This window comes from Pyxicephalus adspersus, chromosome 2 (genome assembly GCF_032062135.1).
Source record: "Pyxicephalus adspersus chromosome 2, UCB_Pads_2.0, whole genome shotgun sequence".
Taxonomy (NCBI): Eukaryota; Metazoa; Chordata; class Amphibia; order Anura; family Pyxicephalidae; genus Pyxicephalus; species Pyxicephalus adspersus.
In genome coordinates this window covers 119461762-119487467 of record NC_092859.1, presented here as the reverse complement: position 1 = coordinate 119487467, position 25706 = coordinate 119461762, and the positions used below count along the sequence as shown (strand labels likewise).

General features: G+C 38.4%; 1 protein-coding gene across 1 annotated transcript in view; it reads right to left on the bottom strand.

Annotated features, from left to right (window-relative positions):
- Positions 1–10969: 10969 nt before the first annotated feature.
- The window catches only part of CSPG4 (chondroitin sulfate proteoglycan 4), a 61924-nt gene continuing 47187 nt past the window's right edge, over positions 10970–25706 (bottom strand). Inside the window, exons 6-10 of the mRNA XM_072402157.1 lie at positions 23217–23412; positions 20884–21015; positions 20631–20797; positions 20357–20540; positions 10970–15885 (exon numbers count right to left, since the gene is read on the bottom strand). Of these exons, the coding sequence (XP_072258258.1) occupies positions 13778–15885; positions 20357–20540; positions 20631–20797; positions 20884–21015; positions 23217–23412 (2787 nt within the window). The 3' untranslated portion in view covers positions 10970–13777. The remainder of the gene's footprint in view (positions 15886–20356; positions 20541–20630; positions 20798–20883; positions 21016–23216; positions 23413–25706) is intronic.

Sequence of the window (25706 nt, the reverse complement as noted above, 5' to 3'; positions counted from 1 at the left end):
AGCAGTTAGGTTTGCAGTCAGTGGTAAGCCATGGCCCCAGAAGTAATGGGTGTGACTGTATGTCATGAGCAGGGTGGATACTGAGTCAGTGTTTGTATAGATCTGCCTGCATACACGCACTCTGTGTGCCCTGGAGGGTGTGATGTCACCCGTCAAGAATGTAATCCATTTAGAGCTAGGCAATGGTAAGGAGACAACCACACAACATTGCACAGCACCAAACTCTCAGTAGACTCCCTGACATTACTAGAAGAAGAACCTGTACAGGATAAAGGTATTAGGTCAATGCAGTTCATGCTTGCATTGTAAAAGGCTTCTCTGTATAACACAATGATGTGTTTAGTCAGAGCTGTGTACCTGTATGATGATATGATGGCTTTCTAAAGTGACATAACAATGTATTATAGAAAAGCACAGCATGGGAATGCAGGTTACATTAGGAGCATTCCTGTGCTTTTAACCAAAATTTTGATTTCCATTTTTGCTGCTTTAGATGAGCTCCAAAGTGTCAACCTAGTAGAGACTAAGACATTCAGTGTCATCTTCAGTCTGCACTCACTTCATACTATTTCTAATGCCACGGAAGTACAACAATTGTAGTGATCTGTAACAAATGTGCAAAAAATCTGCACCAACGGTTCTCTGGAGCAAGACGATCACACTACATAGGCATATGCACATGTGCATGAAATCGTTCCTGATTTTGTGGGTTGCTGCTTATCTTAGAAAACAAAGCTCTACATTTATTACATATGAGAAGTGGTAGAAATCTGTATCCTGGCAAAAAATCACTACAATCAAGACACAAAGAACTCCTTTATAGATAGGTAGTACAATAGTCCTTATTATTAAACATACTGACATCAGCAGTGTCTGTATAACTCTGTACCCTCGGGTCAGATTCACATTCTTCATCTGTCATTTTTAATTTCCAATAGATGATTGAATCTGATTGATAGTTATAGGGAAATACAGACAGTTCTTACCTCAAACATTGCTAAATATGGTGCCCTGTTAATAACCCTTTAACTTGGCTGCTTCACATTTTGTACCTCAGTTGGCCAAATCAAATTTGTGATCTCTGTATGGGTGCCAGTAATTTACAATTTACAAACATGAATGTTCCCACAAACCACCCTTGCATTTCTGTAGAATGCACAGCGGTCCTCCGGTCTGCTCTGGTGGGGAAAGTTGTAGCCGGGTGGTCAAAAAATAGGTGGGGCAACATTGGTGTGTCCAGTTGTTTGTGGCTGCTTTCTACTTCTGCTTTCCCCCCTGTAATTTGTTCCACCTTTGTAATGCCTATTCCTTGGTATGTACCGATTTTTTTTTTTTCCATTGCCCTTTCAACATGACCCAGCTTCTTAAGCAGTTATCTGATGACAACCGGGTGGCCATTGCAATGTGCTGGTTGATGGAACCAGGGAGAACATTGCACAGTACTGATGATTTTGTACATTCCACTGTGAATTCATAAAAATCATTTTTTTTTTTTTTACTGTATATGATCAGAAAGATTTCAGAGCAAGTGACCTGTGCATAGTGAGACAACATTCAGGAAGAAGGGACACATGGTTTTTTATGTGGGCAAAATTGACCAGGTAGTTTTGCAGGCATTTGTGTTACTTCCAGTGGAAATTCTGTGCAGTAAAATTAAAACAAGCCTCCAGAGTAGGTCTCATGAAGTCACTTTTTTGAGCAGACCATACGGCACTTAAAGAAATCTGTTTGTATGTAATTTATTCACATCACATTACTGGCCACTGACTGGACTCCCCAAAACATTAAATGGGATACTGGACACCACTAACCTTCTCTGAGGCGGTTATATCCTAGACACTTTCATAATGTTGGTAAAGCCGTTTGTTCCAGAGACATAGGGCAATGTAAAAGGTTGAAACTCAATTGTTAAAGCATAAAGTAGTCTTTCATGTGAAAATTATTTGTGTGTATGCATTGGATTCCTAATTTATTATAAAGTGACTGATGTAATGGAACACACTATTGCTGTATGTGGGTGTGTGAGCTGCACATGTACTTGACGTGCATTATGTACAGCATGTTGCTTTTTTAACTGGTTTAGGACAAAAATGTACATCTATTATTATTTAGTATTTATATTTATACTAACTGTGCCTCAAAGGGGCTCATAATCTAATGTCCCTACCATAGTCCTATGCCTTTATTACATTCTATGGTCAATTATTTTGGGGGGAACCCAATTCCTCTAACTGCATGTTTTTGGAATGTGGGAGGAAACCCACGCAAACACAGGAAGAACCTGCAAACTCCATGCAGATAGTGTCTTGGCCAAGATTCGAACCTGGGACCTAGCGCTGCAAAGGCCAGAGTGCTAACCACTGAGCCACCATGTGGCCCTCTGGGAAATCTACTTTGCAATGCTAGGGTCACTTCCTACTGGATGTTTCAATGTGTCCCGTTCCTGACAAAGAGTACAAAGTAAGCTTCCCAGTTTTCAGGTTCACAATGCATAGTCAGCCCGAAGCTGCTGTTAAGACTGGTTTTCTACATTCTGGGAGATTTGCAGTTATTTACAACATTTAGTATGTTCTGTTATCTGATGAATGTGTCAAAATCGATAGTATGTGACAAAAAAGAATCAATGTAATGGGGGTTACTCAGTGAAGCAGTGTAATTAGTAATTATAATGTGAACGTCATTTTAATTAGACTTCTCACATAGAATGGTATTATGCATTGATCTATTTCTTGCTGTGAGTGCAGGAATGGTCCACACACAGTTGCACCCATATGCACATGAAATAAAGGGTAGACTGTCTTTAATGTTTCCACTTTCCCTCCATACACTTGTATTATTGGTTGTTCACCTTCATTATTAACCAGAAAAATGGGTGCAGTACCATTGTTATGCTCTATTTATAGCATTGGACCTGCATTGTATATTCGATATGTACAAATAATGTATTTGTGATTAGTTTCAATGCCTTGCTACCCTTTTAATTGTTGGGATGTAAGACTAGGGGTGTTCTGTCTGCATCACTGGGACAGAAACAAACAAGGAAAAGTTGAGTATACTTTAAACCTCCCTTTTTTGTGGAATGACCAAGCCCTTGGCGATATGGAGATTAGTCAGCCTTTCTTTATTTGTGTATAAGCATTTTTGGGCAGGGTCCTTTTCTCCACCTGTGTAATTGTTTGTAGTCGTCAAGCATGCTGGTTTGTCATTTGCAGCCCCTATTTATTGTACAACACTGCATAATATGTTGGTGATTTATAAATAAAACTTGATAATGATAATAATGAGCTATACATGCCACAATTTGTTTAGCTTCCCCAAACTGTAATGGTAGTCAATGACAAAATTTTATAGAGTCATTGTTTGACATGTTTCCTATATTAGAGTAAAGCAAAATATCAGGGGGAAGTGTCTTTGGGAATTTTTCATTTTTTGATCTGATCCAGTCACTTATTATTTCTAAATACAAATGCTTTATCCAAGATGGACCTTGAGTTCTTACAAGTTTTAGACAAAGCTGAAGAAAGCTAATGAACTATGGTACAGCAATGTATGTGGGCTTGGAGTAGCTAAGCTAGTGACATGTTTTTAGTTGTTACCAAACCGATCATTCCAGAAGACCGGCCTGGGAATTATTGCCTCTAAGATAGACAAAGGGTCATGATTGCTAGTCAGGAAATAAATTGTATCCATATGTCCCTAAACTCCCCAAATTATACCAAAGTTTTTCATGAGAACTAGAAAATGGGACTTTCCTTGGACGTGCAGATTATCTGTGAGCATTATAAGGAAACACTTGGGGGAGCAAAGTCATGAAGATTTCAGTTTATAAAAGTGACGTTTTCAATGACTTGCAAAATGGTCATTTATCTGTTAGATGACTTTTTGTATACAATGGTCATAGAAAAAAAAAAAAGGGCTCTGTTCATAAGTCAAATGCACTTGTCAACTGGTTAATGCATACATGTAAACTGTCCGAGATGCCAAAATATAGTTTCAGGTTGCCCCATTCTGATGAATGGATAATGTGGAAGCCAACAACAGAAATATGACTTGTGGCTCGTTGATTTAAATCACCTCATGGTGTGGATGCAATTCATAATACAGGATTGTGATCCCTCCTAGGAATCCTTTTCCTTGTGGTACATCGATAACGGGATCCAGTAAATCATCACAGGTTTTACCTTTATAGACAACCAATTACCAGGGCTTCAGGTAAGTGGAATGTTTCTGCATGTTTATCTACAGTACAAAGATGTTAAAATAATGTTAAAGATGTGCCCTATTAGAAACATATATGATAAAGAGAATCTAGATATGAATGCAGTATTTCCTAGTTTGTAGACAATAACATATGCATTAAATGTGCTGCAAGGATGCAGCTGGCTGTGATACTAGTTTTAGTGGCAAAACGTGTCCAGCATGGCAGTTGGTTGCATTAAATCTTATATTATGACACGAGTGGTTGTGTCTTGTGGGTCTGGTACATGTTCTGTACTAGTATGCTCTTGTGATTTGATATTGTGTCTACTGCTTTGGTCTGGTCCATATTTGTTGTCTTGATATGATTAAGAGCTTGGAATTGTCATTTCAAAGTGTTTAGGTCATGTGCACATGTCGGACGCTTGCCCCCTGAGATGCTTGACTCGTTGGCATAAATTTGACATATGTATAGTCTCCTGATGTCTGCCATGGCGGGACCCATGAACAACCAATCAGGAATGACCACTGTGCTTTTCTGTTCAGGAGAGCACAGCTGGGTGCCTCTTGCTCATCCTTCCACCTCCCCTCTACATAGAACAGAGCTGTGTGTACAGCACTCATTCATTCATCTGTCACCAATTACTATCACCAAAGATTGTTTCCAGTAGCAGTAATCTTATGTGTGTACAGCCTTAGTCTATGTGACACCAATTCATATATAGTGAACAAATCATACATTTGGGGTACTTTAATACATATTTACTTATCTCATGAATCTTACTCTTTTCCTAGGAATAACATGGAAATTGTACTGCATAAACAACTCCAAAAATGCAGAACAAAATATTTTAGAATAATGAATTCTAAGATCCCACCATGTAAAGTCATTGAACATTATAGGGTTGTATTACCATACAAGTTACCAACCTTACATATATTTAAATGTAGGTTATGTTTTTTGGAGGGATGGAATGTGCACATACAGTATATGTGCTCTATAAATGTGAACTTTACATCAGTAATAAAAATGCTGGTATCTGTGGAATGTTTCCACCCCCTCCTTCTCCAGTGCACAAATTAACATCTGGAAGTATACCGTCTGCATATCTGTGTGACTCCTTTGTTCATACATCCCATGGCAGGATAATTAGGGTACATAGTACTGCTGTCTAAATTTGGATATTGTTTGGTTTGGTTGGCTGTTAAAGGGCATAAATAAGGGACAGATTTAGGACATCTGTGCAGCAAATACAAAAAAAAATCCTGCTGATCCTTTCAGAAATCCAAAGGGCTCCTAAATGACATACTTTGACTCTGCTGCATTGAATTTGAAATTTGCACTGCGTTCTCTGAACTACAACCTGCTAAAATTAAGTAGATGATGCGAGAGGGTGTGTTCTGTAGTAGTTTACAGCACAACAGTGAAAAACTGGGTATGACTAAAAAACAAAAAAAGTGATACAGGGGCACAGTGTATAACTCAAACAGGAAGTTTGTGAGATTTCTGGTGGATCAACAGGCACTTTTCTGTTGTTGCAGTGTTTTGAAAGAGACAAAACATAGAGACATGTGGTAAATTGGTCCACTGAACACCAATGCATGTTTAATATTTCTACTGAAAACTTAAAAATCTAGCAGAAATCTTCTGAATGTTTGGGGAATACTGATTTAACTGTTGATTGGGAATGTCCATTCTATGCTGCCAACATTCAGCCAGGGAGACGTCCGACAACCACAAGCTGGTTGGTATTGAACACAGCAGGGGATGCTCCCATTGGCTGGTGGTCCTTACAAGTGCTCATGGCTGAATGACCATTATACTTGGAAGAAATCCAGGAAAATGATTAATATCAGGAAGATGTTGCTTATCAACCAGTGACTCCAGTCTTTGCATTAAATGCCAATGCTATTTTAGTTTTGTCACTTACAACAAATCATGCAGGAAGACAATATTATTATTGTCATGTAAGGATGTTTAGGACAACAGGCCTGGTGTGCCTCTTAGATAATCAAATCCTAAATCATTTTACCAAACAAAATGATGCCTATTCCTCCCTCCAATCTATTAATAAAACAGTATTTGCTGTCCCCAGTATATGGGAGAACATAGAAAAAGACCAAATAAGGATGGAGTTTGCTGAATCAGCTATTTAAAATATATTTATAGTATAGGGTTTATTAGTTTGTATAAATACCAGCAGGCTCAAGTACAATCATATTAGTAGGTCATTCCCATTAATCATAAAATAGGACCCTATAGCTATTCAGAGGAATCCCTAAATATAAGTAAAACATCTCGTTTTCCGATGTGTTTTGCCTACAGGCTTCTTCAGGGAGGTCGTAGGATGGCTGATATTCAGAGACATAATGACAAGAGTTCTATGAAGTTGGCATAATATAGAATGTTCTTGTCTGACAAAACTCATGTTTTTGGTTAATTATTATGTTATATGTTATATGTTATACATAATATATGTTAATATTATTATTAATAAACAGTATTTATGTAGCACCAACATATTACACAGCGCTGTTCAATAAATAGGGTTCAAATCCAGTTAAATAGGGCTGCACAAATAAGTAACACTTACAGGTATTTTTTACATGTCACTGAGATCACAGTAATTCACTTTGAAACATTTTCAGCTGCTTTTCATTCCATGAACTAAGCCATCTTTGTTCAGGCATTTTCCAGGGTCAGCATTACCTTCCTGCATTGAGATGCTGCCTCAGAGATGGAAAATTATTTAAATTTTGCTTCCTGTGCCATTTTTTTTAATGTATTAACTGTATACCCTCCTCTTAGATTGTAAGCTCTTCTGGGCAGGGTCCTCTCTTTTTTCTGTGTCTGTCATCTGCAACCCCTATTTAATGTAAAGCGCTGCATAATACAGTTTAATATTAATATTCAGTGTCTGGCACAGGCCTGCCCTTGCTGTGGCCTCTCACATTTTAACTTGCTAAAAAGTTACAGTGTAGTTTAATTACTGTGATCCCTGTGAAATGATTCTTCTTGCCTGCTGCAGGCTGATACCATCCACTCAAACTATGCAAAGTCATTTGACTGGTGCTTAATGACTGCTTTTTAAAATGTATGCAAGTCCTAAAATGAACAAATAATTATTGAATTTTTTTTTTGATCTAGTAAATATACCATTTTTTTTTAATATCTGTTCTGTAAGTGCAAAAAACGTGTTGATTCTGCTACAAAGGCAGTGTTATAAGGAAAGGGAGAGATGTTTTAATGTCACGTTATGACAACACTGGAACACACTTAGATGGACTTTTAATTATAAAAGTTCCTTGGAAAAATGATGCTATTGCTGTGCGATTTTTTTTTTTTCATGCTGACTTGTGAAATTACTGAAAGGTCCAGAGATAGCAGATTAAAAGTTGAACAAACATTCCACTTCAGGAGTTTAGATCGCATCAATGTACAGCCAGATATCACACCCATGTGATATTAAGCTGGAAGCAAATATAGAGTCAGATCCAGTGTGCTGAGCAAACAAACTGGTCAAGGCACATGATAGAATAAAATTATTTGTTGTTGCTGAAAGCAAAAATACACTTCAACATTAAAAAAATGTGAGCAAGTAGGTTCTGGACTGGCAATCTCTCTACTGCAATTAAATAATCTTACCTGCCCGTCTGCAATTTTTTTAACTGTACTATATATAACTATAACTATATAATGGACAGTTGGGCACTGCCAAGGGGAGACATGTATTACTGCAAAAAATAAATATATATATATATTTTCACAATATCATATAGTGGAGAATTCTGTCTTTTCACAAGGCTTCAAGGGCAATATTGAATATACACCAATCCTTTAAATAACATGTTCAGAGCAGTGGTCCCCAACCTTTTTGCAGGTCATGGACCACTAAATGCACGGACTCCGGACCGCTCAGGCGTGGGAGCCATGTGTCACTCAAAGGGGAAGAAACTTCCCCCAGAGTGACGTCATGATGCCAGAACCCCACCACTCTCCCATCACAGGTCTGAGCCTACGATGAAAGAGTGGCCAAGTTGTGTCCAGAGACACAGCCCACTCACTTCCCCCGAGCCTGCGATGCGTACTGGAGACATGGCCCGCGGCTCTGGTCGGTGCATCCCCCCTAAGCGGGGTTCTTCTCCTAACCCCACTGGTGGAAGCACCGGCTAGAGCCGCTGACCAGGGGTTGGGGACATCTGGTTTAGAGGATGCATTAAAGCTAAATCAGGTGTTAAGAAACAAAAGGATTTTCAGGGTATTCTACATTGACCCTGATTCATCCTTGTGCCGTTGTGTTTCCTAGTATGACTGCTCTTAACCCTCCCCCTTCTTCTTTTAAAGTTGGGTTGTTGGCTTTATTTTAACCCCCTTTATTGGCCCTTCTAAAGCTCGGTACATACATTCAATTATTTTCACCTCAAGAAATTGTTTTTGATTGTTTCATGTGACAGTTTTAGGAACAATAATTCCACAGACAGGCTGCTTGGCCATGGTTTTGAGAGGCCTCATTATAGTCCGAGCCTATTCATAGTACACACTGCCCATATCATCACTTTTCTTCTATCCACACAATACCCTATAATTACATTGTCACAAGAGACGCAAATTCACACAAGTACCATTTTTACATCCTTCTATTACAGAATATGTTGGTGTGGCACAGGAAATGTGCAGCGTGTACACTGAGTGTATTTTAACTGCCTGGCATCCATAAAACCTAACAGCCACAGAATCTGATGTCTGCTGGGACATATTATGTTGCAGTTTAAACATGTGGGTGGTTTGCTGCTTTGGAACCCATTCACTCCCGAATAGGAGCAGTTGGGGGTTGCAGTGTCTGTTAGCTGTGTGTTTCAGTGTAAGCCCATCACTGACAAGCAGGAGCCATCCAAATGCAGGGATAACAATAGATAAACAGTGGTCGTTTAGTGATTGGCCTGGCGAATTGCTAACAATGGAATGAGACACGCCACTCATTTTACAGCCAAGGCAGCTATAAATAATTGTCTCTGGCAATGCAAATCCAGTGTCTGCACAAGCCTTAAGCCTGTTGGCCATAGTTCAAAAGCCATACAGTGCATTTCATTTAAAAAAAAATCTCTAGGGGAATCTGCACATGGATTTGTTGGGACTAAGCATCTTGAACCTGTACAAACCTGTAGGATTTGCCTCGCATCTATGCTAGTAGTGAACTCAAACTTCCCCAATGACTCCTCTCTATGGATGAACAGTCATTCACAAGGACTCAGATGTGGCCCTGGAGCAATAAAACAACATTGCTCAGTGCAATAAGCACAGTTCTAAATTGTGAGTAGTAATATGCATTTATTAACCTTGGTAACACATGCTGCTAAGCTTTCTCACATATTTGTAAAGGCCAATTGTTATTTGTGAACTTCGATACCTGTTTTACATAAGGCTTTTTTTTTAACATATGATGATGATGATCAATGATAAGTTATTTGGTGGTCAGACAACCATTGGGGAACAAGGTAGAAGGAAAAACTGATCCTGCTAACTTCATAATCATAAAAAATTTGGCATCAGACCGGTCCTTATTCAGAAAGGGACAGTCTCCTCTGCAATATGTATTCTTACCTGCCTGATGGCTGGCAGTCTGTCAAAACTGTTGTTGCCTGAAATACCCAGCACATCCCAGCTTCCTCTGCAGGTGTCAGGACTGAATGAACTCTCTCACACCTATATAGTCCCAGCCCAGCCAATCAAGATGGCCGAACATTGGATTGTGGAATAGAGGAAGGGAGAAGATGGTGCCCAGCTATGGAACAAGTTTGGATCTGCTTAAAAGGATAAATAAAGAAAAGATGCAGAACCATTCTGGACCAGGTTTACCTACCACTGACTTTTGTTATTAGTATTAATCTAAGTGCCAACATTTTACACAGGTCTGTAAATGATTATTATTATTAATAATAATAATAATAATAATAATAATAAACATGATTTATATGGCGCCAACATATTACACAGTGTTGTACATTAAATAGGGGTTGCAAATGACAGACAAATACAGACAGAGACACAGGAGAAGAGGACCCTGCCCGGAAGAGCTTACAAACTAGGAAGTGGGGTAAGTAACACACAATAGGAGGGGAGATATGTAGTGGTGGGATGTAGTGACGGTTTCAAATGACAGAAGAAGACAGGTAGGCAAGTTTGAAAAAATGGGATTTGAGTGTTCTTTTAAAATAGCAGAAAGTGGGAGCAAGCCTAATAGGATGAGGAAGACCATTCCAGAGAGTTGGGGCAGCTCTAGAGAAGTCTTGTATCCATGCGTGTGATGAGGTTATGAGTGAGGAAGTCAGTAGTAGGTCATTGGAGGAGCGGAGAGAGCAGCTGGGGGAGTATTTTGTTACCAGGTCGGAAAAGTAAGTGGGACAAGAACTTTGGAGGGATTTGAAGGCAAAGCACAGGAGCTTGATTTTGATTCTTGAAGGTGAAATGAAAGCCAATGAAGAGAACTACCAAGAGATGCAGCTGAAGAGAAGCGGTGGGAAAAATGATTAAGTAAACTAAGCAGTTTCAAACAAAAGCTCTTACTTTACTGTCATCGACATGTTAATAGGCAGTATTGCTGGCATTTTGATTGTATGGTACTACTACTGCCCTACGTATTGGGGGTGGGGGGGGGGGGGGGGTTACAAGGGGTACTTTTGAAATGCTAGAACATTTAAACCTGGGGAGGAGGCCCCAGAAAGTTTACCACCAGTTTGTCAGCACATGTGTATTCACCACACTGGATAGACTCTTAATGATCACTTTTCCTTTCACAACTTGAATATTGCTTTGCATGACATTGCAAGAAAGAAGATATACCTAAAATAGTTAATTAACAAATGCATTTTAACATTATTAAACAATTCAATTCTTGCTTTTGTATTTTCTGCTCCGAGTTTAGCTTTAAGATAATCTGGTGAGACAAGCTTGATCTCATATCTTCATAGAGACCATGGTAGTGGTAGCTGTACACAGAAAAGACATGCCGCACACCATAGATTTGTAGCTCCAAGTGCAAATTCCAAGTGGGGAATACTGGGGTTTGTTGCATCCAAAACACCAGTATGGCAGGCTAGGGCTCTGCAGCATTCCTAATGTGATAGTAAAGCCCAGCAGACCTGTCAATACAGGTATACCTCTGAATTTCTGTGACTTGTATTTCTAAGGAGCATGTAGTGAGATCAGCACACAGACATTGGTTGACAGAGTTGGGCCTAATAGGGTATCCAGAATGACATTATTGCTATTTGAAAGCTGTACTTGGCTGGAAAACAAGTGAGCATGGTATGACCTTTTTCAAACTGTGATACAAGCTTTGGCTATATTAAATTATGACCATAGGTAAACTAAAATTTCCCTTTAAAAAATCATATAATAAAAGCAGCTTTTGTGTCAAAGTTTACATTCAATCCAGATATTTCCCCTGCATTACCTTTTATGTCATTCACTTTCAGTCTGATGGGCAAAATGATTCAACACGCTCCTTTCTGTATCCAGGTTATCCTGTACCCACCACCCCAGACTGTGATTGGACAGTGAAGTGAGAAAAGGCACAGTAATGAGGTAATCTCTCAGTATTGTCAAACAAATTACTCTGTCTCACTCAATCTCTCACAGTGATTGATATGTAAACAATTGCTTTAGCTTATAAGTATGTAATATGTGATCCACAGCGTGAAAAACAAAATACTTTATTAATTACAACAGACAAGGTGCAATAATTGCATCACAATATTTTCATTAAAAAAAAAGGCTTACGCAGATGCAGAAAAGTTTTGCTGTATATGTGTACAATACAATCATGAGCAGATGGACAGACATTGAGATGAGAAATAAATGACATTCCTGTACTGGTGGCAGCATATGCAACTAACGCTACCACAAAATTCCTGACCCTAACAAGAGATGCTGGCATAACAACATGGGCCTTAAGCTGCAGGTTAAGCAATGAAGGGGCATCTAAAAAAAAACCTGCTTACGGTAGTTCTGCTCACCACCATGTAGTCACACAGTTATCAGATTTTTATACTGAAAGCCGTGTATTTGAGTTTACTATAACCATTGCAGATCTATTTGCATTTTCAGTAAGCTACCTCTAGAAATGGGTGTAAGATAAAGTTTTCATTGTCTGGGCGTTCACCCAAAATCCTTCCCCTTGCTGCCAATTGTTTCCTACTCACTGCCATCCATACTGTCTGTGACTTAAAACGCAACAGAACAGAAAGCAGTACGTTAGAAAAGATATGAGGAAGGCTTCATGATATCTTGCACCTATCTTCAAAAGCAACTTCACAAACAAAAATCTTCAGCTGTAGGAAGAAGCCATTTAATGTGATTTCCTTCTGTAGTGCAGTCTGATTCATTATAGTATCGGATTATTAATCAACAGAGCATACCACATTAAATTCTATTTATCCCTCCAGCTGGGGGTTAGCAGTATTTATGCTGAGGTAGTTTAGCTTTCCATATTTCTATTTACTTCTTTGCATATTGGTTTAGTTAATTATGGTCCTATCTTTATTTAAAATTATATTTTATACCTGAGAATATGCTCAAAGGCATGCACAACTGGCATCTGGGGAAATGAGATATTAACATGGCAGGTGAATGGAATATTATTGGTTCGGTTTTCAGGTTGCAGCATTTGGAAGTTACCAATCTTGAGCTGCAGTTTGCATTAGACTGATTTTCTGAATATTTCTCTCATGATATCATGGATCTTTTTATTCAGTAAATACTTAGGAATTTAACTCTCTGAATCAGCCAGAAAAATGTGGGTTTGTACCTTTTTATTCTTTAAATGAACAGCTGTTCAGTTCATACTAACTGATTTTAAAGCTCTTCTTTGTGTCAAGTGCCCTGTTTCAACTTGGAAGGCCTTTTTTATCTATATTGCAAAAGTTGAAGCAAGAAAAAAAAGTACACCTATGAACTGTGAATTTAAACTTGTATATAGGCAGCATAGATGGGAAAATGACTTTCCACTTACACAGAACATTGGCAATAGCAGAATGGCAAGAAAACAGTGATTTGCAGCTTCAAGCTTGGCACAAAATATTTAACAAGCAGTTTTGTGCAGTTTAAATAAAATTAGAATTCTAACTTGTAGCTAGGATTGGTCTGTTGAATGAAACCTTCCCATTTTATAAGCTTGAAGAGTTTTTGTTGCAGAGGCTGATCAACCAGAGTGTCCTATATAACATACAGGGATCCCAATGATATTTACTGTTCAATGTGCCTCCAGTATTTCACACATACCCGTTGTAGGATACAGCACTGTTGAACCATGCACACTTTTCCTTGTCCAGGTGCCAGGAAGCCATCAACGTTCTACGTATTTCAGCTTCTGGAATAATATCTATAGAATGTTGCTGCGTCCAGTACAGCTTGACCATATTGTAAAAGGCAAAGATGTCTTTATCTTGCATACTTATTAGAATAGTCCCAAATTGCACTGCTTCTTTAAAAAATAGAAAAGTGCCAAGCATGGGAAATAAGTGCTGTTTGGCGGAAACTTCCCATGTTTAATGCCAACCAAGGAAACTGTTCCTTAAGTTGTCACACCCAGTATTGACTGCCTGGCTGTCCATTTCCACCAGCTCCATTGCCCCTGTGCCCTCCAACATCACAAAGGGGGATACCCCTTTCTGGCTCAGTAGGACGAAATGTTTGCCGATCTGCAGCTCCATTCTCGGTCTTGGCTGCAGAAGTGGCAGCTTTTTGGACATGGTGTTTTCCCATTTTTTTTTTCCGAATAAAATAGGCTAAAATAAGAAGTCCAAGTAAAATAAGAAGTAATACTAAACAAATAGGTAATATGATACTATACATATGGGTATTCATAAATCCAAGCAATGTACCCTCCTCAGCTGGGCTTGGTGTTGTGGTTGCATTCTCACTTGTTACATTAAAGAGCACATCATAGGTAGTGCCTATAGTTGGGTCTGGCACCCAAAAGTCTTGTGTCACGGTATCAGTACTGTTCTGAGAACTTTCTGGTTGTGTGGTGGGTACCATGACTGTTGTAACTGCAGAGGTTGCAGCTTCATCTAAACTTTTGGTTGTAGTTAAACCAGTAGTAGAACCAGATGTTGCTGTTGTTTGTAACTGTGTGGTTGATTCACTGGTCATGGGTTCTTGAAGAATGGTTGACCCAACTTCCGAAGTCTGCCTATTTGTGGTGAAAATACTTGTTGATGCCAAGGTTGTTGTGAATGCCAAGGTTGTTGTGAATGCTACTAATTTTGTAGTAGTCTCTAACTGTTCCGGTTTTGTAAGCAGGGTAACACTGTAAGAGTGGGAAGAGTTGTAAGGCACAGTGCTAAACCTTATAGTGGCATTTGCTGAAGGTACTTGACTAGCACTAAGTACCAAATGAATTCTATCCCCTTTTATGCCTGTACCATCCTCCTCATCTTCTCTTAACTCAACTCCTATCAATCCGCTTTCTAGTTCTTGCTGTGAAAATACATCAGTGCTGGATGCGTCTCCTCTGCCACCTTCGGGAAGTCTTACCACCTTCCCTTCCCTTGGATGATGGACAACTTTAAATTGAGGAATACTTTTTGTGAGTGTCCCCAGTTCACTTGCATCAACAACATCTTGCCCCAGTCTAATGGTACACCCTCGTGGCCATTGTTGCTTGTTTCCTATCTTCACCATTGGGGAAACCTCTATTTTTATATTTCCAACGGCTTCTTCACCTTGATCAGAGATGGCAAGGTATTCAAACTGATCCTGGGTGGATAAGAAACTGGTAAAGGTATAGGATACTTCATTTTTGTTTACCTGGTGCTCATTAAATTCTGTAACAGGTACTTGGCCAACTACTATGTCACCATAACTTGGTTTCTTTGTGATTTTAAAGATAAATGTGTTTGTAGTTCTTCCCAGTGTTGGTTGCATTTGTGTCTTTGTAATGGTGGCCATGCCAGACCCCTGTTTAACTTCAAGATTAGCCTTATGTACTGGGAGTACCTTTACAGGTAGTTTTTCTAAAAGAGTTTGTTGTCCAGTGGAAATATTAAATATGATTTCCCCTGAAACTGCAGTGAGGTTAGCAGAAAGAATAAGTGATAAACTGGCAAGGTCATCTTGTGTGAATTTTGACAATGGTATATACTGGTTCCCACCTGTTGCAATTGATACACCTAAGGGGGCTTCCACTATAGAGTAAATGACCTTATCGGAAGAAACCAAGGCATTATCTACAGATATGTAATCTGGAGTGAGAGATACATTAGAGCCCACTGCTAGGTATAATTTGGATTTTGGTGGAAGCATAATATCAGGAACCACAGGTGGACTAGTAAATGTTATGTTAAATGACTCAATAACTGTCCAATTAATTTCCTTCTGATTCAGTTCATTGTAAGACTGGAATTTAGTATGTAGTTGAGCCTTGAACTGAAAACTGTCATGAAGACTGCCTGCTTTGGTGTTGGTGTACAACACGGTTCCGTTATCCAGATGTGACTGTAAGAAATATGGCATCTGTGGACTAAGGATGGCACCATCCAGTGAAAGATAGCCTTCTGAAGGTAAATCAGTAACAAAGAAAACCACATCATGAGTAAGTCTTGAGGAGCTTGGATTTGATAAAAGGTTTGATGCATCAAGGGAGTTAGAAGTAATGGGGGAAGAACCACCTTGTACGATGTCCAGACCTAGAGAAACCAGAAAAAAGCATATTAAACCTTTCTTTTTAAGCAAACATTTAAAAATAAACGTATTCCACCCAGATATGACCTGATGAGGCATTTGTGAAAAATACAATGTTGATTGCTTTGATGTAGCCTACAAAAGCTTTTAATAGGCATGCAAATCACTTACAAACAAGTTGTCATGGAAATATCTAGATCATATTCTTAATGATTGAAATAAAATAAATAAATAAATAAAGGAGACATAACTTGGTTCTTCTGTGATATATAAATATATAAACTGTACATTACTTTAGTTGATGAGGTAAAACAAAGTGAACATATCGCTTTATTAAACATAACTAATCGGCCTGAAGGAAAATAAAAAATGGATGATTGAAGTCAGTGCAGCTTCATCTCATTCTATAAGATAAGTGAACATTCACTTTCCTCCACCATCAGGCAGACACCCTTACAATATTCATTGTATGCACAGTTGCTCTGCTTTGATCTGCTATTGTATTCCCTTATACTTGTATGGAGAGAGAAGTAGTTCTAAGGGGAAAAAACATGTTGGTCCTGGCATTTTGATTATTTTGATCTGACATATTTGTAAGCATTACTAATGCTAACAATTTAAGTGACTACACATTGCAGAATATTTAATTCTAGGCCAATTAGATCAATAATGATTCTGTCAGATCTTGAAAACATTTTCTGTAGTTGGTCTGCTACTATTTAACATTTGTTATCTGAACAAATCATCGTCCATTATAGCCATGGTGAAGAATACTGCCCCCTACTCAGTATAATAATCTGTTCATTGTGCTTGTGGTATACACATTCTTGGTAAAGAAACATTGTAAACTTTAACTAAACCACAGAAGCAACAGTATTAACACTTGCATATTTTTAGACCAAGACACACACAGATGCAGAAGTTTAGTTATACAGTAGCTAATTAAAGTGAACATGAGCAATCAAACTTTATCTGGAAAAGCATAAAAAGAGGTTTCCCTGTATTAAAAATCACAATAAGGCTTAGTCTACACGGATGTTTTCCCCAGCGTTTAACGTGAGTCTTTATAAACCCATGTTTGAAAATCCCATGCATTCCAATGGGCTAATATACATTGTTTCCTTGAGTCATGTTTTTGAGCGTTATAGATAACGCTCCTTTCAACGTTTTAAAAATTAAAATGCAGGGTAAACGTTGGAAAACACGAGTAAGAGCATCCATTGATTTCAATAAGGGTGGTTTGCCGCATTTTTCCCCATTTATAAGTGCTTAAAACGTAAATGCGGTAAAAAGCTGGAGAAACGCGACATAGATGTTTTCCAGTGATTTAAAGAAAAGCTTTAAGCGGCTAGTAATAGTGCATAAAAATGCATGTAAACACTGTAGGAATGTGTACATACGTTTTTAATAACGTCCGTGTAGACCCAGCCTAAAAAAAAGATATAGATATAAATTCCAAGATATAAATAGCCAACCTTCTATGTTCCTACTTCCCTTTTGCTTACCTTAATGGTAAATATTCTACCTTGACCAGTAGGAAGGCTTGAGATGTCAGACGGTGGAACCAAACTCAACTAACTAGGAAAACTTTTTTTAACAATCAGCTGCCTGTCTCTTTCTATCTATTGATGGTTTTCACTGAATGTAATTTCCACTCATGTTGTTTTATGCACTCATCTAAAAGTGCCCAGGTTTATTTATTTATTTTTTATTCCCCAATGGTATGGCCACACCCTATAAATCAACCTCAAAACTTTATTGGTCCTGGGTGAACCAAATTATTCACAGATCAGACATATTCACATGTAATTTACCCCCCTTCTTCGATTAAGCTTCCCTAGTTGAATTGCATCTCAGTGTACCTGTTCAATGATCATCTTGGTTTACCTGGGAGTAATAAAGTTTTAAGCTGCATACAAAATTATGGTGTGCTCCGTGTCTTCCTTTCTGCCATTATGTGGAGAGCTGGTGGGACTTATTATTCACACCTGCACAGGTATTTGTGCTGGTTTCAAAGTTTCCCACTGTGGATGATGGTGCGGTTCAGCTGTTTTGTCACAACATATGAGACTGATGAAGCATTGGTTATATAGTGCCCTGCAATGTGGTTTTTCCTAAGTTAGATTACTATATTAAGAACAGGTAAAAATACCAAATTGTACTGTAAACCTTATCACTGTGTCTATACTGCTAATCAACATTTACTGTTACACCATATTACTGCTAGCTTTAGAAAGGCTAATTACACTCCTTTATATTAGAATAATTGGTTACTATAATATTTCTGCTCTGGGGGTTATGTTTTGAGTGCAGTCTAACTACAATAGCAGCTGATACAGACTGACAAAATATGTAATGTAGGCTTTTACTTTTTTAGCAAAATGCTTTGTCACCAATCTTGCAAACATACTGGAATCTGAAACTGCCTCAGTGTTTATAACAGCTTGGCCAACCTTTCTATGTATTTTCTTTCCAGGGTCATAAAATGAAACAGACATTTTTATTGACACATTGCTGCAATGTATCAAACCTTTGACAATTATAAAAGACAAAACGGCCTCTGGGTCTGCAGGCCATCCAAAATAAAGCTCTATAGTATTCCAAAGCCATTACTGTGAAATTGCACACATTTTATTATAGTGACCATTGGGTATATATTTTTTCTCTGACAAATTAGCGTGTCATTGTGCCATGTCTCAGCCTGTTGTTATTCCTTTGGAACCACTAAATAGCAATTTAATCCTAAAGGAAACAAGACGACTAATTTTGTGTTTATAGGGTATGGATAGAGTGCCTGCTGGCATGTTTACATTGAATGCAGGAGATTATGTGAGGTGCAGTGATATGGAATAGAAAAGTTGCACCACACTGCCTATTCATGCCAAGAAGCAAATACACTTTTAGTCTAAAAAACCCAAAGTGAACATAACGACTAATTCAAATTTCTAAAAAAAAAAGTCTTACCTAAAACTAGGTAACATGCTTGTTATTATTTTTTTATTATAAAGCGACTATATAATTTACCTAATGTCTGGTCATCATGTTATGTCCATCCACACAGCTACATATTTCCCAGAAACAATGTCTTTCATGACCACTGCATGCTGAACAAGGAATAGCTATTGGAGGGGCATAGCCTCAAAGTCAGGGAAGTCAAGCACCTTCTATCAAGAAGAAATTATTTATCTAGCAGTTTAATTTCACTTTAAGAAAAAAAATTATATCCAGGAATAGGTAACGTAAAGGTGCTTTCACTGTGATTGTTTTTTTTTTTTTTTTTAGAACTAAAACTATTTTTTATGTACTCCTCTTGTCTTATTTCAATTTGGGTCTCCAGGAGGTTCTCCTATGTTCTGCAAGTATGCACTGCATAAATTTGACTTGATATCAGTTTCTTGCAGACCAAGTACAGCAGAGCTTAGGCTGGAGGAAGGGAAAAGCTGCATAGGGGGCCAATAATTTAGGCTGCAATGCAAGGAACACCCTGAAGGGAGGGCAGAGTGATTGAATGTTATTATCACTCTTGCTCTCTTTCCTCCCCCTTTTGCGCTTTCTCTCTCCTCCCCCTTTAGTGCTCTCTCTCTCTCCTCCCCCTCTCACTCTCATCACAGGTTGGAGGTCTAAAGACAGAAGATTTACAAGACCTGTAGATGTTCCTGAACTGCAGCAAATAAATGTCTTCTTCCCTGGCAGAGCTGTGTTCATCTAAGAACACAAATACAAATCCTTTGGTGAGCATATAAGCTCCCTTATGTGAATTGGATCAGTGTATGTGGCACTGGTACACTATCTGCTTGGAGTTCGGGTTTAAAGGATACCTAAGGGAAAAAGACTGTCATTGCCAGAGTTGCAAAGTTTTCTTTAGCGTTAACAATTAGAAAAATATGCAGCTACTGGGTCAAAATTCCCAATCGGCAAACTCGTCTGGGTCCCTGAAATACTGCAACCAATGGATCGACATTGAAGTCAGGCTGCTGGACTTTTTGGGAAGAGTTTGGCAATAACAGTTTGTATCTGTGCATGTCACCAATATGTATGATAATGTGTGTGGCAGTCATTGGTGTGCTGTAGTGCCATTCATTGATAATGACGCTGTAAAACACTTTGCTATCTGTAATTGGAACATGTGCATTATATTACATAATAATTCACTGCTGTTCATTGCAACTGTAAACTAGAAAAATAAAAAGTCATGCACTTCTTTTTGTGTACTACATCATATTAGGGAGATATTGCAGCAAAATATATGTGAACCAAGCTATAGTGTGCAGTATATAGTAAGTTGTGCAGTAGAATTCATACAATGTTAGTTGTTAGCACCATGATCTCACTGAAAACTACCAGTGTAAATAACTATTGCATTAAACAATTACTATCTCCGAAGTTAATAAATCAGCCCAACATAGTTTTAATAGATCATAAGAAAATGTTGCTGGATATGCGATACAGGCTTGCCCTATAACGTGCACTTCCTACCTGTGTTTTTCCAAAGCCGTGTGTGAAGTTGTGGACATGGACCCTGGAATGTCACTGTCACATTAAGGATATATTTCTGAGATATGGCTTGTGGAGACTGCACATGGAATGAGAAGAAATCCCGAGTAATCCAGAATGGAGATGGGCTGGTCACATGCTGGTAATATATTAAACCTTCATCAACCTGTAAAGAAAAGAAAACATGCTGCAAATCTTGGAAACAGAAACAAATATATCAATGAACATTAGTTTAGGAGATCATCCAAAGACTTACATCTGACTGAGTGAAGTTAGTCACTGCTCGTCCTTCAAGATTTCTTTGATGTCTGATATGGCCAATCTGTGGAGCATCTTCAATTCGATACATGAGAACAGGCTGCTTGCTCTTGTTATCATTGGTCACTGCACTTAGGTGCTGGCTGGAGATTTGTTGCAGTGATCCTAATAAAAGAGAGAATGTTCAGAACATATGTTGTCTGACATAAGTCATGAAGTCTCCAGATATAGAGAATGAAATCACAACTTACCAGGACATACTATGAGGTTCTGCATTTCCTGCATATGGATTGAGATTGGTATGGCTCGAACTTGGAAAAAGTGTTGCTCGGATTCATTTTCTCCGTCAGATACCTTAAAGAAGAATCCACCATCTAAATCTCCTGTGTAAAATGAAAAATATTAGTTACTTCCTTAATGCCAAAAGTATTTTCCTGTTTTTTTTTTTTTAATCTCGGTAACTCATTTGCTTCTCCCTGCCCATTGACTGCATTAAATTTCACCTTAATAACGATAGTACAATTTTATCTATTCATTAGTCACTTTCCTGTTTTTTTTCTTGTAATTACAAACTTCCACCCACAATGTAGTCAAATCTGCTCAATTACAGCCATCCACACACAACTAGGCTGATTTTCTAAAGGAGTTAGAATATTGTCCCAATAATAACTTACATTTTCTGATCATGTGCATTCCCGGTATTTAATTTGCATGATTGCGTAATTGAAGTGAATATTCATACATTCTATGTTTAAAGATTCTTAAGTCCATTAGAAAATAAAACTCAGTATATACATTTTCGAAAACTCCAAATTACTTCTAGTGTTATAAGAGTGTTTCTTACTATTTGCCAATCATTTCTACCTGCCATCTGCTCTTGTCTGTTGAAGCATTAAACCATATTTCTTTTTACACTTTCCTGATCACTTGACATTTAGAGAAACACTTTACAAGACTTTATGCAATAAGTCTTTGTAATTTCTGCTCCAGTAGAGTTTAGAGAAGTTCACTTCATCCCAACTAGACATTTTGTAGTATTTGAGTTTTAAAATTCTATTGAATTGGGATTTTACATGAGATGAAAAACATGGACGGTCTTACAGAACAAATCTATACAAGCAACATAATAAAAACCATAAGAAATATTAAAATATAATGTACCAAATATCCTAAATTTATAACATCTCTAGGAGCACCACAACTCTCCCTAGATATTATGACAGTGTAAGAAGGGAACTATTCAGAGAAACAACTAACTGAACCAATGGTAATATTAAGGAATTTGCTAGGGTCTACAGCTGAGAAACCCAAAATGAGAGAACTATAGTCCAGGCATTCAACAAACATATTTTGTGCAACAAGAAGAATCTAATCTTAATAAAACCCACAACAAATCTCGTTCGGAATTTTCCTAAAGATATGAGAAACCTAGCAAAAGAGGTCTCAGGTCTGATGAGACCACAACTAAACTTCTTGTCCATAGTACAAAATGCTGGGTATGGCAGAAACCCAACACTACTTATCATGCTGGGAACACCATCCTCAAGTAATGCATGGTGGTGATAGTATTTTGTTGTGGGGAAGTTTTAGTTGGCAGGGGCTGAGAACTGCTCAATAATCATGGTAGGGTGGACAATGTGAACTTCATGGCAGTTCTAGAATCAAACCAGTTTCAGCCTACAGGAGACCTTAGACCAGGGGAAACTTTTTTTTGGCTACTAGGCCATTTTAGGAGGTCAAGAAGGCACACTAGGCCGGTATCTCTCCCAAATCCCGCCCTGATGGCTGCGCCCCCCACCAGGAACTGATACCGGAGGAGAGGGAACATCCCTGAAAGGAAATCCCTCTACTCCGCAATCCATACGGAGGAGAGGGAACGCCCCTGAAAGGAAATCCTTCTACTCCGCAATGCATACGGAGGAGAGGGAATGTCCCCTTACCCCGGCGGCGGAAGTGTTAACACCGGCCATGGTAAACAGGGAAGGGAGGCATAACAAGGAGGCTCAGCAGCTGCAGTTTGCCGACCCCTGCCAGCCATGATTAGGCAGGATCGACCAGGGGGCCATTAGACTGGAACCGACTACTGGCTAAGCCATATCTGGCCTAAAGGCCGGAGTTTGCCTACCCCTGCCTTAGACTGAGGCAGTGCTTCACCTTTCAGCAAAATACTTAAGACAAAAAGCATGAATGTTTTTGAATGCTCAGTTAAACACCAGATCCTAATCCAGTTGAGAATTTGTGATGCAGCTTCAAAATGACTATTCGCTAATGACCACATCTAACCAGACACAGCTAGTGCAACTTTCCAAGAGGAGGGCAGCGGGGGGTGGGATGTAGAATCCAGTAGTGTGAAGTTGCTGAAGGCTTACCCCTGGACCCTTGGAGTTATCATTGCTGCCAGACATGATTCTACCAATGACCAACTACAATAGCATAAATATTTATACCAAAGATCAAGATTTATGTTACAGCAAAAAATATATATATTGTACCTTTACAGTGTTAAGTAGTTTGTGTGCACCAAATGGTAAAATCTGTAAAGATTTGTAAGGCATGCAATTCCCAATCAACACTTGTTCCTCACCTTTCTGCATGAATTGCACCATCCCTTGTTCCAGATCCTTCTGTGAAAAGCTAGAAAGTGTCCCAGGGAACCCTCTTACAATTACTTCTCCATTGGATGGTGGAAGGAATGAATATATTAGTTGTTCAGGTGGTGAATCTTCATCGATACTTTGCAGAGCTTGTGGGGGGATGACATCAGTATCACCCTCCAATATCTGGGTTGGTGGAGAAGGTGATAAGGCAATGTTAGTACATCTGAACATCTTATTCAATTGATGGATTATAAAATATGTGCAGAATATACTTGGATATATATACTATATATAATGTATGTTTCACTTTACATATGAAACATACATTATATATAGTATTGTTTCCCATCTAAGGCTTCTCCCAAGGTTGCTAAGGGTTCTTTAAGCTATGAGCAATTTGTGCCTCTTAGGTCAGTTTACCGAATAATATTATTAATATTATTACACAGTGTTTATATAGGGCCAACATATTATGCAGTGCTGTACAAAATCCATAGTCATATCACTAGCTGTCCCTCAAAGGGGTTCACAATCTAATGTCCATACCCTAGTCATATGCCATTACTGATACAAATTATTTTTAGCTCTCTGTAACAGGGACATCCTTCCAATTGACCAGCAATGTAAGAGAATGTTTTCCCACTGACCACTAAGCTAATATACTGTGAGTTGTGGATATAGTAATTATAACAGGGGTTCCTTATGACCTGAAAGTTATTTCGGGAGTTCCCCTGTGTTAGAAAATCTGGTATAGGGTATTACAATATTGTAACTTTAATATAACTCCAAATGATAGTACTACTGTATTTGAATAAAATAGATCTTTCTCTTGCCCTAGTCTACAGTCTCAATACTGATCTTTATATAAAGACCATTATTTATATGCTGTCTCCCTCTGCACACCTGTATCAAGTCACCTTCTGCTCCCTAGGCTCGGATTCCCAGGTCAGTTTTCAGTTGTGGCTCACATGACGTGTAACAGGTGGATAATTGACGGAAAAGTGGGAGGGAGGGAAACAAGTCTTTCTTCTGACTCCATAAACAAGGTAAATAAGCAGATCTTTGCTCTTGGTTAGACAATGACATTCTTTAAAGTGCACCTGCCACACTAAACTAAATAGTATGTCATTAACACTGCAGTAAACATGCTAAATTATTGTACACTTACAGCATAATAAAGCGCCAGAGTTATAAACCAGACTCAGTGGGCAGTACAAAATTAAATTGTATGTGTAACCAAATTGTTATTTTGATTTTAAATGATGGTAGGACTTCTCTCTAATAAGGTAAGTATAACATCTGATATTGTATAAATTGTTGTGTCTGGACAACAGGGTTATGGAATAATGCAGCTTAATCCAATCTGCCTTGTGTATTATATGACAGCCCAATGGTCTAAATGTGGCTTTCATACCTCCAGTGAAATTAAGTCATCCACACCAAGGCCTTGTGTGTCCATTTTTTTTTTAAAAATCTGCTTTTATATTATAATAGGGAAATGGTAGCAGTTAAAAGTAACAATCATCCAACTACAATAACAACATTTTGAGCCACATGGGGCTGTTCAGCAAATATGGAATCCAGTCTGGTCTCAATATTTTGAGATAGAACCAATTTTGCTGATATGCAGAAAACACAAAAAAACATTTTACTTAAGATACGTAAGATAGAGAATGATAGAATTTAACTTAGATGACATCTTTTGCTTGTATAGACAGAGATAAATTATGTTTTTGGCCAATGTATTTCGTAATAATAATATTTTCAGCAATGGAAAACTACAGAATTAGGAAAGAGTTCAACAGGATGGAGTTTGTCAGGGAGTCTTGTTAGAGCTGATGCTTTCTGTCAGCAATCAGAGATTCTGCTGGTAACATATTTCTACAAAAATTCAGCCTCAGCCTGGCCGCTCATTATAACTTGGCTGGGATATATCTTTTTAATGAAACAACTCTTATTTTCTGGTTAACCTAAATGACCCCTAGCATTAGTAAGTGTAAATACTTTCCAATGAAAACCCCTTTTTACACTGCAAAACCGAAATTGGAGGATTGCATTTTCCAGGTATGTGTTTTCTCCAGGTGTAATAGTAGCATTGTGGTTCAGGAAGGGCACTGATGTCATTAAGCTCATTGCATTTTCTGCTAGGCTCCTCATGTCTTCTCCTCATTTGGCTCATACTGACTTTGATTTCAAACCATAACATGCAAGTGGATTTAGCTATTAAATTTTTAATATTCTGCTTGACATCTGGTTTAAACCAATGAAATGTGCCATGTATGCTGCTGTGCAGTGCAGTACTATGTATGTTCTAGCAACACCGATCTGTGAATGACCCTTTATAGTACTTACCCTGTTTCCCCGATGATAAGACACTGTCTTATTTTTTTTGGAAGGCCAAAATATGCTCTAGGGCTTATTTTCAGGGGGATGCCTTATTTACCCATGAAGAAGACTACAGTACACAGTTATTGTTC